The 16,373-nt window shown below is 41.2% G+C and overlaps 1 protein-coding gene across 1 annotated transcript in view; it reads right to left on the minus strand.

Annotated features, from left to right (window-relative positions):
* Positions 1 to 16,373, minus strand: part of LOC124553531 (period circadian protein) — a 197,896-nt gene that overhangs the window by 99,619 nt on the left and 81,904 nt on the right. Inside the window, exon 6 of the mRNA XM_047127380.1 lies at positions 2,026 to 2,215. Coding sequence (XP_046983336.1) covers positions 2,026 to 2,215 — 190 coding nt within the window. The remainder of the gene's footprint in view (positions 1 to 2,025; positions 2,216 to 16,373) is intronic.

A 16,373-nucleotide genomic window follows, 5' to 3' on the forward strand; every position in this document is an offset into this window, starting at 1 on the left:
AAGAACGTCATCTGTTTCTCTCCAGGCAAACCTCCTAATTCCTGCAAGGGTCCCATTAGTTCCATGTTCTTCTTCAAATTATTATGACTGGTGCTGTTTTCCTTATAAAAAATAAAAAAAATAAAAAAAATAAAAAAATAAAAAATATCCTTTGTTTGGAGGAGACAGTTCGCCATTTAACAAGAAGGGAACTGTAAGTGAACAACTAGGTATGCTGTGCCCTGTGTATCAATGCACTCACTAAAGAAGAAAGTCGACTCAACGACTAGTGGCCAGGGACTCAATTATCGAGAACAGTTGCCTGGTGCTTCAAAACATTTGAAACACTTAAATGCACCATTTTTCGCGCTATGGATTACACTAGCACCATTTATGTTGTGATTATAACTATGAGAAGATAAATAAATCCGATTTATGTCTGTGAAATCATTCATCAACAGGTTAAGTTCTCCAACATCGTAAAGAAGTTACTTCACAGACAGAAATTTTCGGGGCTACGTATCCGCTAGTTTCCTCCCAAAAAAAAGCATTCTGATTATGATTAAATTTTCAATTTGTTTCCATTTTGTTAGTTGTGCTGTATATTTGACATTGTGCCTACCATACTGGATAGAGATGGTGAGCCTTCATCTGCCACCTTGTTAACATCACATGTCAAAGCTCATGCCTGGAAGCAGATGTTTCGGTATTTTCCACATTGTTTTATACGAAAATTAGCTGAAAATATGAATAATTTTTATACATAAAATGATGATACGTATTTACTTACTAACCAGGAAGTTTAGTTCTGGCTCATGACCAACACAACTGGGGATTCACAGATTAATTCAAAATCATCTATCTGTATGAAAATACAGTTCATACAAGCCACTACAATTTTACTACAAAATAACCTCACAAACACAATGAATTGCCATAAAAGAACATCACTCTTATATATAGACAATAAAGAGTGCACTTCTTGAAACTTCCTGGCAGATTTGAACTCTGTGCCAGACTGAGACACAAACTTGGGACCTTTGCCTTCCTCGAGCAACTCCTCTATTGACTGAGCTATCCAAACACGACTGTCGACCGGTCCTAACAGCTTCACTTCTGCCAGAATCTTTTCTCCTAGCCTCCGAACTTCACAGAAGCTCTCCTGCGATATTTGCAAGACTAGCACACCTGGAAGAAAGGATATTGCGGAGACGTGGTTTAGCCACAACCTCAGGGATGCTTCCAGAATGAAATTTTCACTCTGCAGCGGAGTGTGCGCTGATATGAAACTTGCTGGCAGATTAAAACTGTGTTCCCGACCGAGACTCGAACTCGGGACCTTTGCCTTTCGCGGGCAAGTGCTCTACCAACTGAGCTACCCAAGCATGACTCACACCTCGTCCTCACAGCTTCGCTTCTGCCAATACCTCGTCTCCTACCTTCCAAACTTTACAGAAGCTCTCCTGCGAACCTTGCAGAACTAGCACTCCTAAAAGAAAGGATATTGCGGAGACATGGCTTAGCCACAGCCTGGGGGATGTTTCCACAATGAGATTTTCACTCTGCAGCAGGGTGTGCGCTGATATGAAACTTCCCAGCAGATTAAAATTGTGTGCCAGATCGAGACTCAAAGTCGGTAGAGCACTTACCCTTGAAAGGCAAAGGTCCCGAGTTTGAGACTCAGTCAGGTAGACAGTTTTAATTTGCCAGGAAGTTTCATACCAGCGCACACTTCGCTGCAGAGCGAAAATTTTATTCTGGAGTGCAGGTCTTGTGCACAAAGTACATTCTTCTGTCTTTCTTTTAAACAAACAAGTCAATACCATTTCCCATGAGGAGCACTGCAAATACACTTAACATTGTCTTCAGTGTATTGTTCCTTAAAATATTTTTACTGTCTTCGGAGTTGAGAGTTATCTCTCACTTTAAGCAGTAATCAAAGGTGTCGCACATGCAACTGTCGTAAGTTTGCTCCACGTTGTTTTCAGTTCCAGATATGAAACGGACCTTTCAGAGACTGTACACACGTAATGCGAATTTACTCACCCTTGCGGCGAGGCAGTGCGACGCCTGAAGTGATGTTCTGTATGAGGGCCAGCCGGTCGTCAGGGTGCACGTAGTCGATGAAGGACTTGCCGACCCACATGTCACGCGGGAAAGACAGTGCCTGTGTGATGGACGGAGACGTGTAGATGACGGCGCCATCCTGCATCGACACCACAACCGTGAACTCGTCCTGCGGGGCACAGGTGTAATTACCAAAACAGCACATGTAACGAACTCTCGATTAAAATTTAAAAAAAAAAAAATCCCCTAAATAAATTTTATTTTCAGCAAACGCTGTGTAGTTTAACAAGTTTCTTTGTGCGCTCATCATCTGCAGAAAGCACAAAAATATTTGTTTTTGTAACTATGGGACAAACCACTCCACATCTGCACAGTGCCCAAGAGAACGCAGTCACAAACTAACCTCTAGAGAAGGCACGAAAATAATTAGAATCGACAGTAAAAGCCATCCCCTAACACTGCGAGAAAATTACTACATACAAAAAACCAAAGCAGAAAAAAAGAAAACCCAGTGGAATGATCAGCTTTTCTTGCTTATTTTCAACTCACAAGGGGAGGCCGCCAATTGTGAAATTCAGATTCGATTCATACTTCGCATAATAAAAGCTCATGGCCAGAGGTGTAATGTGGCAAAGCACCAAGATGCACTTCTCAGCCGTTGTCGAGAAAATCGACAGTTAAAACAAACCGTGGCGGTGAAATACTCTCTACGATTAATAATTTTTCACAGCGTCGTGGTGCAGCGGTAAGCGGTCGGGTTTGTAATCCGAAGGTCGGCGGATTGAATCTCGCACCATGCAACTTTTTTTTAGTATTTGTTTTTTGTAATATATATATATATATATATATATATATATATGATAAAATGTGTAGAATTATTAGATTACTAAACACAAACTGTTTCACTGTTTCTACACATTTATATCATATATATATATATATATATATATATATATATATATATATATATATAATAAAATGTGTAGAATTATTAGATTACTAAACACAAACTGTTTCACTGTTTCGAAACAGCGTATCGAAACATTACATTGTACTGTTTCATTTGTTTCGAAACAGTTACGTGTTTCAGTTTGCCCATCTCTACTAACTACTGTTATTCTGGCTCGCTCGCTCGTTACACTTGAAGCACAGATGTTGATTGGGCCGAAACGAGCCGCCGCATAACAGCGTAGTTGCCTGCTAACTTCGAAAGAAGGTAGATGCGGTCCCTAGCGCAACTTATAACATTGTCGAAAATCAGTGCGGACGGGAGAGCTTCGGTACACCCTGTTAAAAAAAACGGAAAAATGGAGGCGGTACAATGGAGAGCGATCCGCCTTCACCAACATGCATAAGCAATTCATTAATAGTATATATATATATATATATATATATATATATATATATATATATATATATATATATATATATCTATTAATCGTAGAGAGTATTTCACCGCAACGGTTTCTTTTAACTGTCGATTTTCTCGACAACGGCTGAGAAGTGTATCTTGGTGCTTTGCCACATTACACCTCTGGCCATGAGCTTTTATTATGCGCAGTATGAATCGAATCTGAATTTCACAATTGGCGGCCTTCCCTTGTCAGTTTAGCATACAAACACAGCAATGAACACGAGAAACTGCAGAAATGCTAGAAGTCCACTTACGGTGTCCGTCGATCTTCCATTGCATTCTGTCGTTTGTAATCGTTTGTGTTATGAGTACTGGGCAGTTAACACATTGGGTTACGAGCTGACTGTGGGAAACCAATAATATCACCTATTTGTAACAACGGAATTAGTATCTTGCGTTATTAGGTTAACCACAATCTCGAAACATGTCGCTAATTCGGAAGTAAGTCACTAGTATGCGATTTCAATGACGAATATCTACCTAGGGCTACGCTATGCATCACACACACACCACAATCATTCTTGTATATTCGCCTTTAACTTCACTGACTCATAATCAATCTATCACATTCGAACCAAACCAAGACCTCAGGCTATGCTACAGAACAACCTATCTCCATTATTGTGTTTTGCTGTCAACATTCGCTATTTTCGCCATGTCGCAAACAATTTATCACATGCGAACCTAACCAAGACCACGGACTACGCTACATATTGATGACCACACTCTCGTTACAGTGTTTCCACAAACAGTTAAAACACCATCACACATAGGACAAAGTTTACACACTTCACAAACAGGTGATAAATTTGTCAACACTTGAGTACAGCATTCCTCTACATCTGCTGATCCTGTACTATGGAACTAAAATTGACGGGATTAACGATTAGGATAAGAAGAAGATTCGTGGTACGGTGTTCACATTTGTTGGCCTTGGAAAAAATACAATACAGGTAACAGAAATAAATGTGAACGTCAGAAACAATGGTTACTACAATCCATAACAGCCAAAATAACAGCAGTTATTCTCGCGCTCTCCATATTGAAAACAAAAGTGATAAATTCGCAGAAAGAAACAATTACATCCCGCAATTGCCAACAGCAGCGCGCAATAGAAGTGCACTTCAGCCCAATACCAGCAACAGTTTGGAAAAGGTATTACCTTAACACTGATAGTGAAATTCGCTTTCAACCACATATTCTAGCAGGGCAACAAAACACTCTTAACAAGCCACGTACTGGACAGTCATATCAGAGCGAACTCATTTAAGGAGTGTAAGTTTCTATTGCCGCCTTATACACTCCTGGAAATTGAAATAAGAACACCGTGAATTCATTGTCCCAGGAAGGGGAAACTTTATTGACACATTCCTGGGGTCAGATACATCACATGATCACACTGACAGAACCACAGGCACATAGACACAGGCAACAGAGCATGCACAATGTCGGCACTAGTACAGTGTATATCCACCTTTCGCAGCAATGCAGGCTGCTATTCTCCCATGGAGACGATCATAGAGATGCTGGATGTAGTCCTGTGGAACGGCTTGCCATGCCATTTCCACCTGGCGCCTCAGTTGGACCAGCGTTCGTGCTGGACGTGCAGACCGCGTGAGACGACGCTTCATCCAGTCCCAAACATGCTCAATGGGGGACAGATCCGGAGATCTTGCTGGCCAGGGTAGTTGACTTACACCTTCTAGAGCACGTTGGGTGGCACGGGATACATGCGGACGTGCATTGTCCTGTTGGAACAGCAAGTTCCCTTGCCGGTCTAGGAATGGTAGAACGATGGGTTCGATGACGGTTTGGATGTACCGTGCACTATTCAGTGTCCCCTCGACGATCACCAGTGGTGTACGGCCAGTGTAGGAGATCGCTCCCCACACCATGATGCCGGGTGTTGGCCCTGTGTGCCTCGGTCGTATGCAGTCCTGATTGTGGCGCTCACCTGCACGGCGCCAAACACGCATACGACCATCATTGGCACCAATGCAGAAGCGACTCTCATCGCTGAAGACGACACGTCTCCATTCGTCCCTCCATTCACGCCTGTCGCGACACCACTGGAGGCGGGCTGCACGATGTTGGGGCGTGAGCGGAAGACGGCCTAACGGTGTGCGGGACCGTAGCCCAGCTTCATGGAGACGGTTGCGAATGGTCCTCGCCGATACCCCAGGAGCAACAGTGTCCCTAATTTGCTGGGAAGTGGCGGTGCGGTCCCCTACGGCACTGCGTAGGATCCTACGGTCTTGGCGTGCATCCGTGCGTCGCTGCGGTCCGGTCCCAGGTCGACGGGCACGTGCACCTTCCGCCGACCACTGGCGACAACATCGATGTACTGTGGAGACCTCACGCCCCACGTGTTGAGCAATTCGGCGGTACGTCCACCCGGCCTCCCGCATGCCCACTATACGCCCTCGCTCAAAGTCCGTCAACTGCACATACGGTTCACGTCCACGCTGTCGCTGCATGCTACCAGTGTTAAAGACTGCGATGGAGCTCCGTATGCCACGGCAAACTGGCTGACACTGACGGCGGCGGTGCACAAATGCTGCGCAGCTAGCGCCATTCGACGGCCAACACCGCGGTTCCTGGTGTGTCCGCTGTGCCGTGCGTGTGATCATTGCTTGTACAGCCCTCTCGCAGTGTCCGGAGTAAGTATGGTGGGTCTGACACACCGGTGTCAATGTGTTCTTTTTTCCATTTCCAGGAGTGTAAAATCCATTTTACGCTCATCTTTATTTTACCAATCTGGTTTACAAATTTCTCATCAGTTTAAAGCCCGTCCCACACTAGAGCCACCTAAAAGCAATGAGAGAAAAATATTTTTGGCGCAAATAATCTAGTTGTTTTCCAAAACACTTGCATTTAAAATTTGTATGCTTTTGCATGCGTTCGAAGCATTTTCCCTACTTTGTTGTTGATATCTCAACATAATGATTTCGGAAGGATTCGTACACTCACAAGGTAACATGTACAGAGTTCTATGACGTCAGTTAACCCTCGATTATTTAAAGAATCGGGCGTTAACTGATGTCAACTGTTTCATTACTTTACAAACGAGTTCGTCATATGCTAAGTATTTGACTGAAGCATATATGAGGTCTAGTGTAGCAGGGGATACAACCCGTCGGCTTTGAACAACGACGTCACAAGTCGCCAGAGAGCATGTATTACAAAGATGAAAGAGCTGAGGAGAATGTTGAGAAACAAAGGAATGCGAGAGAGATAAACATTGATCTTGTCAAAAGCCGAGAAGCGATTCTTCTTAGTGTTGTAGCTCCCTTCAGTAGCTGATAAGTGTTTTTTGGCTTTTTTTTTTAAAAAAAAATCTCACGAGATAGAATGAACTGATCCTACTTCATTAAGCAATCAATAAAAAGCCAAAAAACACTTATCAGCTACTGAAGCATCTGTATCTTAGGATCAGTTTATTCTATCTCGTGAGATTTTTTTTTAATAAGCCAATAAAAACACTTATCAGCTACTGAAGCATATTGGTGGAATAAGAAAGTGAAATATGGTAAAATAGTGAAATATAGATAAACGATCGCTTTTAGATTCACATTCAATTATTTTAATGATAGCGCTTATTAGAACACAGAACTGCTTTATTATCTATGCCTCGAAGTGAAGACATTACTATCTACGACTAAGGAATGACGTCATTGTTCAAAGCCGACGGGTTCTATCCCCTGCTACACTAGACCCCATATATGCGAGAAAAAGTTTAGGAATTGTTTGATATTATACTTTAAGTTTGTTGGAAGCTGTTAAATCGTCTCATTATGCAACACTGGATGAATATATTCTGGGTAATTTACCCACCGTTTCAAGCAGAAGCTATTTTTTCACACATCTCTGCGCGTATGACATAATGGCTCCTGAACTTTGTGTTCAAAAATCATTATAATAATTTTGCACTTACATTTAGTGGTATACATGGATAGTGTCTACAAAATCTATTGCGAATAGAGCCGCTTGTGAAGAAGTAACGAATTAAAATGCTACGCGTGATGCTAGTAAACACCGAAAATGTAAGCAACAAACGTTTTTTCTTTCATCACTCTGAAGCGCCACCAGTGATAAACACATAATGTAAATGATATTAAATACTGTACTATAAATTCCAAAATTATTCTGTATGCCGATGACACGTCCATTGTGTGTAAAAAGGAATCATGTAATTAACTAGAGGCCGAGTGTAATGTTGTTGTTTTCTTCAGTCCTGAGACTGGTTTGATGCAGCTCTCCATGCTACTCTATCCTGTGCAAGCTGCTTCATCTCCCAGTACCTACTGCAACCTACATCCTTCTGAATCTGCTTAGTGTATTCTTCTCTTGGTCTCCCTCTACGATTTTTACCCTCCACGCTGCCCTCCGATACTAATTGGTGATCCCTCGATGTCTCAGAACGTGCCCCACCAACCGATCCCGTCTTCTAGTCAAGTTGTGCCACAAATTTCTCTTCTCTCCAATTCTGTTCAATACCTCCTCATTAGTTATGTGATCCACCCAACTAATGTTCAACATTCTTCTGTAACACCACATTTCGAAAGCTTCTATTCTCTTCTTGTCCAAACTATTTATCGTCCATGTTTCATACATGGCTACACTCCATACAGATACTTTCAGAAACGACTTCCTGACACTTAAATCTATACTCGATGTTAACAAATTTCTCTTCTTCAGAAACGCTTTCCTTGCCATTGCCAGTCTACATTTTATATCCTCTCTACTTCGACCATCATCAGTTATTTTGCTCCCCAAACAGCAAAACTCCTTTACTACTTCAAGTGACTCATTTTCTAATCTAATTCCCACAGCATCACCCGTTCGACTACATTCCATTATCCTTGTTTTGCTTTTGTTGATGTTCATCGGCAATTCGAGGGCAGAGTTTCGTAGTAGTACGTTTTTGCGAATTCCATAAAGCGAAAGGAATTCGGAAAGATGCAAAATATGGATGCATCAAACTGGAAGGAAATATAGATTTCCATAGAAGTCTGCCAGGGTGCGTGAAATGAATAAATATTTCCCTCGCTATGGATTACACAACAATGACCTTATTGAAATTGGAGTACGTGATTCTTTCTACTAGCACAAGAAAGAGAGTGCTGCTTTCGTAATGCGACGTTCGTAATATCGATCCTCACTGTTATCAACTCTTGTTTCCTCTTCGCTTAATACTACTGTCTCCTTAAGCTTTCTTTATTCGTAATACTGTTGTGTAAGAGCTTTAAATTCAATTTCACATTACATATTTTCATTTATAAACTTCATTTTACATCTGATTAATTTGAGGTGAACTATATTTCATGCCTGACATAGCACACATTCTGAATAATTTTAGAAACCATTTAACAATTTCCAATGACATTATTCTTCCCAAACAAGTCGCTGGGAAAAATAATTCCTCAGTTCCAACTGTCTCCATTAGTCTGTTTTGAAGCTGTATCATTTTGATAAAGATAAAATATTAAATACTGTCCGGAACCTACGAAAAAAACTAAAAAGACCAAGGTGTTACCACAGAATGAAAGTTGGTCCTGGGCTAAAATGGTTCAAATGGCTCTGAGCACTATGGGACTTAACATCTATGGTCATCAGTCCCTTAGAACTACTTAAACCTAACTAACCTAAGGACATCACACAACACCCAGCCATCACGAGGCAGAGAAAATCCCTGACCCCTCCGGGAATCTAACCCGGGAACCCGGGCGTGGGAAGCGAGAACGCTACCGCACGACCACGAGATGCGGGCAGTTGGTCCTGCTTAAACACTTTTAAATCATAGTGTCTCAGCAGGAATTAATTATCCAGTAAAACAAAAGATACTTTAAGGTTCTGCTGCGTCAATTGTATACTAGTATTTTATAGACATGAATTGCTGGTGGATTAAATTAATGACCTCGAGGAAAAGAAAAACTGCAACGTTTATAAAACTGTTGAAGACAAATATGACGAGGCTGTGCGGTTCCTAACAAGTATTGAGCCATTCGAAAAGATCTACCTGGAAAACAGGACTAGATTTCACAACAACTGCAGCAATTAGCTTTCAGAATTATGTTTATGTTTCCGCTGTGTTTTATTGTGCAAGTGTCCACAAGATGCCTTGGACACCATTTCAGCGAGGTTCGAACAAATAATCCGTTTTAAGACGATTCTGCGGCTTACTGCTGTATCACAGTATTTTCGACCCAGTCGCCATGACAATAATTATGAGACAGAAGATGCTGGATTGTCGTCGACCACCTGGAACACAGGTTTACTTAATATGAGTCAGAAAGCAACGACGATTTCCTGCTTGTTATGTGCGAATTTAGACATAAGCGACGTAAATGAGATTCCAGACGAGGAAGAACGGCTGCTGCAATATGTAAACGGAACAAGTGTAATAGAATTACGCAGAAGCACATGTTATGGTGTTATGTGATGTGTGCCGTGAACCTGCAATGCTTATCGAAAGCTGCGTTTAGTATTATACAAATGACAGAAAAAGTATTCCGTGTCAGTGAAAAACAATTTCTGAAACTGATGTTGTCACTTCAAGCACTGGAAAGAGATGCACGTAAAGCAGCCAAGATACTCAGTCGTAATGTTCCGCCTTGTCACACTGTCATAAAGAATTTTGTACACGTATTTTAGACAACACTATTGCATTTTCTTTTGAGGAAATATAACCATCCGGCAGAGATGGACTCCATACAAAATGTGGCAGCAAAAGTACAGACATGAGAATGTGGTAAGGATAAGAGTCAAATCACCAAGCAGGTAATTTACTTCATATATTTTGCCTAATTACGTCGAGTTACGTAAACGTAGGAGTTATAATCTGCAAAACAAACAAAAACAATGAAAACGTTAACATGTAAACACAAGTAAGCGGGTGTGGTTCAATATTTTCTGCAATGCCCAAACAGCTCCCTCCAGCAAACTGAATGTGCATCATACACAGTTATATCTAGACGGTATATTACTTACGATAAAAGTAATTGCGAGGAAGTTTTACCTGTATTATGAGGAAAATTAAATGCCACAATTTCAGTGGCTGCCTTACGAAAGCCCGTGTTTCAGGGCAATATCTGTATCTGTCATTGTCTTTAAATGCATCCCTCCTGCTCTCACGTTTCTTTTCTTGTTCCCTCACCTACAGCCTTGCAGTCACATATGTGATAAAGCCCTGAATAAGAAAGTACTGCCAACTCGGCAGCAGCCGCCACGATTTTGGTTATTGCAACGTTATGCAGAGAACTGTAAAGTTTTCATTTGTGAAGAAGTGAAAGGCACCTAAAGTGCCTGTGATATCCTAATGCGTAAGTAAACAATGAACTAGAGTTTGTTAACTAATTACTGCGCGTGGCTTTTGAATGACATCAACGATGGTTTGTTAGACCCTTTCCTATAGGCTACATTAGACTTGGCCACTGTTTCTATGTTTTGATACAGTGTATCGATACGTGGAACTGTTTCAGTGTTTCGGAACGGCTGTGGTTCACTGTTTCCGCCCCTGTCTCGGATAACCGCACCAGATTCGATCTCGAGCCAGACACAGAAACTGTATCGTTGTTTCAAAATAAGGCTGTTTCAGTCCACCTGTGCTTGGAACGGACTAATTGTATCGAAAGAGTGATGTTTCATTCCGCTGTGTGTCGGACGAGATTCGGGCTCGGCACAGGTACTGAAACACAACATAACACTTCGTGAAACACTCAAGAGTGTCGAAATCGTTTTGACAAGCAGTAGCATGAAGCTTAAGATATCCGAAAATAAAGCTTCGTTTCTAGATGACTGTCCTATTCCGAAATGGCGTAACATTTGCTTTATAAACATTAACCAAACAATAAAACAACGCATACTATTCACATTCAAAATAATAAATACGTGAAAATCATTCAGTTAAATTACGCTTTTTTTTATAACATACGTTTCTCTGTCCAAGTACAGTAATCGTATTGAGAAACGCAAGTAAGCCTACAACATTTTGAATAAAAAAAGGCGTAGAGTGACAGTTATTATACATATACATAAATTTAATGTAGGTATAATTGCAAGCAATCTGTTTGACGTATCACTGATAGCGTAATGGTGAATGGGAAGGGCTGGGAAGCATGGTCAATTTATAGTAACGGTTCGAAACACCTTGAAAGACAAAAATTTTTCTGTTATATTTTGTTATTTATTCGAATTATTTGGCGTTATTTGTGAGTCTATAGTCACTGTGCCTATTATCCACAATGATTCCCTTTGTGTGCATGGGAATTAGCAGGATGGGTATATTCCCATACTAGCGGAATGTGGAAATCCCAGTACCATATCCGTTGTTTCTGCAGTTCGCTCCCACCTCCAGTTCCGTTCGTGGTGGTTCTTCTGTCTTCAACTATGGCTGTCCTCAGCCAATTGAAAAGTATGAAAGTCACACGACACGAAAGCAGCGCATTTGCTGCAGGAAATACGAAACTGCCTAGACGCCTAAGTGATAGTTTCATACTTTCTGCAATATGATTAGCGTTCTCGCACCTCATTTGTGTTTATATGGACATACCTATACAGTAGACATTCAAGACGATGAAATGTGTAGGTTTATTAGATTACAAAACACGAACTGCTTCACTGTTTCGAAACAGCGTATCGAAACATTACATTGTACTGTTTCATTTGTTTCGAAACAGTTACGTGTTTCAGTTTGCCCATCTCTAGGCTACATTATGAACGACAATGCATGGTTTCATCTTTCCAGTCACGTGAATTCGCAGAACACGAGGTACTGGGCCTCAATGATGAAGAACCCGGCGTTTGGTACGGTGTAACAGGGACGCACATTGTTGGACCGATACTGTTTGACACTATCCTCAACACGGTTGCACATATGAAAATTTGATTCGTTTTGTGGTCAACTCACCGAATAGGAAAGAGAATAATGCTTCTTCCAGCAAGAGTGCGGAACATGCCTACAGTATCCTTGGAACGAGTCCATGTTTTCACTGAGGAACGAATTGTCAGCAAACAGGTCGACCACGTTTGCCAACAGAGCATGAACAAATTGTTGACAGTCCTCAGAAATTAAATATGTAGGTGTGCAGTCCTATAGTTGCATGCATGACTATGGTCGTCCGCAGAAATTTATATCCTGGGAAAGGGGGGGGGGGGGAGGACGCATGTCTACAAAATTGCCATTTTATACAGGGTTATTACAAATGATTGAAGCGATTTCACAGCTCTACAATAACTTTATTATTTGAGATATTTTCACAATGCTTTGCACACACATACAAAAACTCAAAAAGTTTTTTTAGGCATTCACAAATTTTCGATATGTGCCCCTTTAGTGATTCGGCAGACATCAAGCCAATAATCAAGTTCCTCCCACACTCGGAGCAGCATGTCCCCATTAATGAGTTCGAAGGCATCGTTGATGCGAGCTCGCAGTTCTGGCACGCATCTTGGTAGAGGAGGTTTAAACACTGAATCTTTCACATAACCCCACAGAAAGAAATCGCATGGGGTTAAGTCGGGAGAGCGTGGAGGCCATGACATGAATTGCTGATCATGATCTCCACCACGACCGATCCATCGGTTTTCCAATCTCCTGTTTAAGAAATGCCGAACATCACGATGGAAGTGCGGTGGAGCACCATCCTGTTGAAAGATGAAGTCGGCGCTGTCGGTCTCCAGTTGTGGCGTGAGCCAATTTTCCAGCGTGTCCAGATACACGTGTCCTGTAACGTTTTTTTCGCAGAAGAAAAGGGGCCGTAAACTTTAAACTGTGAGACTGCACAAAACACGTTAACTTTTGGTGAATTGCGAATTTGCTGCACGAATGCGTGAGGATTCTCTACCGCCCAGATTCGCACATTGTGTCTGTTCACTTCACCATTAAGAAAAAATGTTGCTTCATCACTGAAAACAAGTTTCGCACTGAACGCATCCTCTTCCACGAGCTGTTGCAACCGCGCCGAAAATTCAAAGCGTTTGACTTTGTCATCGGGTGTCAGGGCTTGTAGCAATTGTAAACGGTAAGGCTTCTGCTTTAGCCTTTTCCGTAAGATTTTCCAAACCGTCGGCTGTGGTACGTTTAGCTCCCTGCTTGCTTTATTCGTCGACCTCCCCGGGCTACGCGTGAAACTTGCCCGCACGCGTTTAACCGTTTCTTCGCTCACTGCAGGTCGACCCGTTGATTTCCCCTTACAGAGGCATCCAGAAGCTTTAAACTGCGCATACCATCGCCCAATGGAGTTAGCAGTCGGTGGATCTTTGTTGAACTTCGTCCTGAAGTGTCGTTGCACTGTTATGACTGACTGATGTGAGTGCATTTCAAACACGACATACGCTTTCTCGGCTCCTGTCGCCATTTTGTCTCACTGCGCTCTCGAGCGCTCTGGCGGCAGAAACTTGAAGTGCGGCTTCAGCCGAACAAACCTTTATGAGTTTTTCTACGTATCTGTAGTGTGTCGTGACCGTATGTCAATGAATGGAGCTACGGTGTATTTATGAAATCGCTTCAATCATTTGTAATAGCTCTGTATATAACTGAGTTGGTCAGCTTTCACACATGCCATGCAAGAAGAACTAAATTTTATAGGTGCCACAAAAAGTTATTATTATACCAGAGACTTCATGACTATCCACTCACTCAGTATTTGTTGTAGATAGATTACATTGCTACTCAAAAAAGGAGCAAGATTTCGTGATTATCTTCAATGAACGCCTTTTTGTTTATTAATATGACTGTGGATGTGACATTTTTTTTAAGTTTATGACCTAAAATTATAACCTTATATGATTAAATCTGATATTCACGTATGTAAATAAATTATATAAAAGTGCAACCCGTCACTTTTTTGAATAATTATGTTTTATACCATAAACCGATTATCGAACCTTTTCAGGTTCATCTTCAGTTGGTTTCTGGAATTTACATCATTATTTCTAGCGCAATGCTGCGTGCTGGTTCTATGACAAAAAAGATGGAACACACTTTAATGTATCGCCATGGCTATTACTTATCTGTCGATATGGATGTAAATTTAGTTTTTTACTTACTGCGACAGTATGGGCGGCTTTTTTCGTTAGTGTCCATCTGTCTGCCTCCATTTTGCCTGACAGCGAAACTTTGTCAGCATCCAGCATGCGCTACACAACTGTCGCTTGTAACAAAATTATAGTATTTGTAATGGACTAAAGCTGTTTGTATGACCGTTCACTTTATATTTAAATATAAAGTGTACGGTATATTTATAAAAGTAATAGTGATTGTGCATTACAAACACTATAACTTTTATACATACACCTTTAGCTAAAATGAAATGAATGTACTCTTACTAATATCCCAGATCATGTTAACTTAACAACAGAAATAAGTCAACAGTTCATTTGGAGGTTTGTTATTATTTAAAAATTTAAATATAAAGGTCCTAGTCATACAAACTGCTTTATCTCATTGCAAATGCAATAAATCTGTATTGTTGATTCCTGGGCATTCATGTTAGTGCCAATCATGATTAAAATATTTGCTATTAACTGCCTGTATTATACGTTAATACACAAACAGAAATAAGACATCAGATCACCTGAAGTTTGTTCTTGTAGTAATTTATTTATTTATTTTATTTTGTGCTCTCATATTATCGCCAGTGTGATTAAAATATTTGCCCTTATACACGCTTAAATACATGTAAAAAAGAACAAATTACATCTCTGTGCAAAGTAGGCCTATGCCATATCTTTTTGTCAAGATCGTTGTTACAAGCACCAGTTGTTTAGCGCATGCTGGATGCTGTGCAAAGTTTCGCTGTCAGAGTGTAAATCAGTATAGTTTGAGTAAAAATGTGTGTAGTGATATAACAACTGGGCATCTGAATGGAGGAAGACAGATGGACACTAACGAAAAAAGCCGCCCATACTGTCGCAGGAACTAAAAAACTAAATTTATATCCATATCGACAGATAAGCAAAAGTCATGGTGATACACTAAAGCGTGTTCCATTTTTTTGTCATAGAGCATTACGCTAGAAATAATGATGTAACTTCCAGAAAGCATCTGAAGATGAACCTGAAAAGACCTGAAAATCGGTTCATGGGATAAAACGTAATTACTCAAAAAAGTGACTGCTTGCAGTTTTATACAGGGTGTTACAAAAAGGTACGGCCAAACTTTCAGGAAACATTCCTCACACACATAGAAAGAAAATATGTTATGTGGACATGTGATGTGTCCGGAAACGCTTACTTTCCATGTTAGAGCTCATTTTATTACTTCTCTTCAAATCACATTAATCGTGGAATGGAAACACAAAGCAACAGAACGTACCAGCGTGACTTCAAACACTTTGTTACAGGAAATGTTCACAACGTCCTCCGTTAGCGAGGATACGTGCATCCACCCTCCGTCGCACGGAATCCCTGATGCGCTGATGCAGCCCTGGAGAATGGCGTATTGTATCACAGCCGTCCACAATACGAGCACGAAGAGTCTCTACATTTGATACAGGGGTTGCGTAGACAAGAGCTTTCAAATGCCCCCACAAATGAAAGTCAAGAGGGTTGAGGTCAGGAGAATTGGTCCGCCTCTACCAATCCATCGGTCACCGAATCTGTTGTTGAGAAGCGTACGAACACTTCGACTGGAATGTGCAGCAGGAGCTCCATCGTGCATGAACCACATGTTGTGCAGTACTTGTAAAGGCACATGTTCTAGCAGCACAGGTAGAGTATCCCGTATGAAATCGTGATAACGTGCTCCATTGAGCGTAGGTGGAAGAACATGGGGCCCAATCGAGACATCACCAACAATGCCTGCCCAAGCGTTCACAGAAAATCTGTGTTGATGACGTGATTGCGCAATTGCGTGCAGATTCTCGTCAGCCCACACATATTGATTATGAAAATTTACAATTTGATCACGTTG

The sequence above is a fragment of the Schistocerca americana genome, chromosome 11, assembly GCF_021461395.2.
Source record: "Schistocerca americana isolate TAMUIC-IGC-003095 chromosome 11, iqSchAmer2.1, whole genome shotgun sequence".
In the NCBI taxonomy this organism is placed as follows: domain Eukaryota; kingdom Metazoa; phylum Arthropoda; class Insecta; order Orthoptera; family Acrididae; genus Schistocerca; species Schistocerca americana.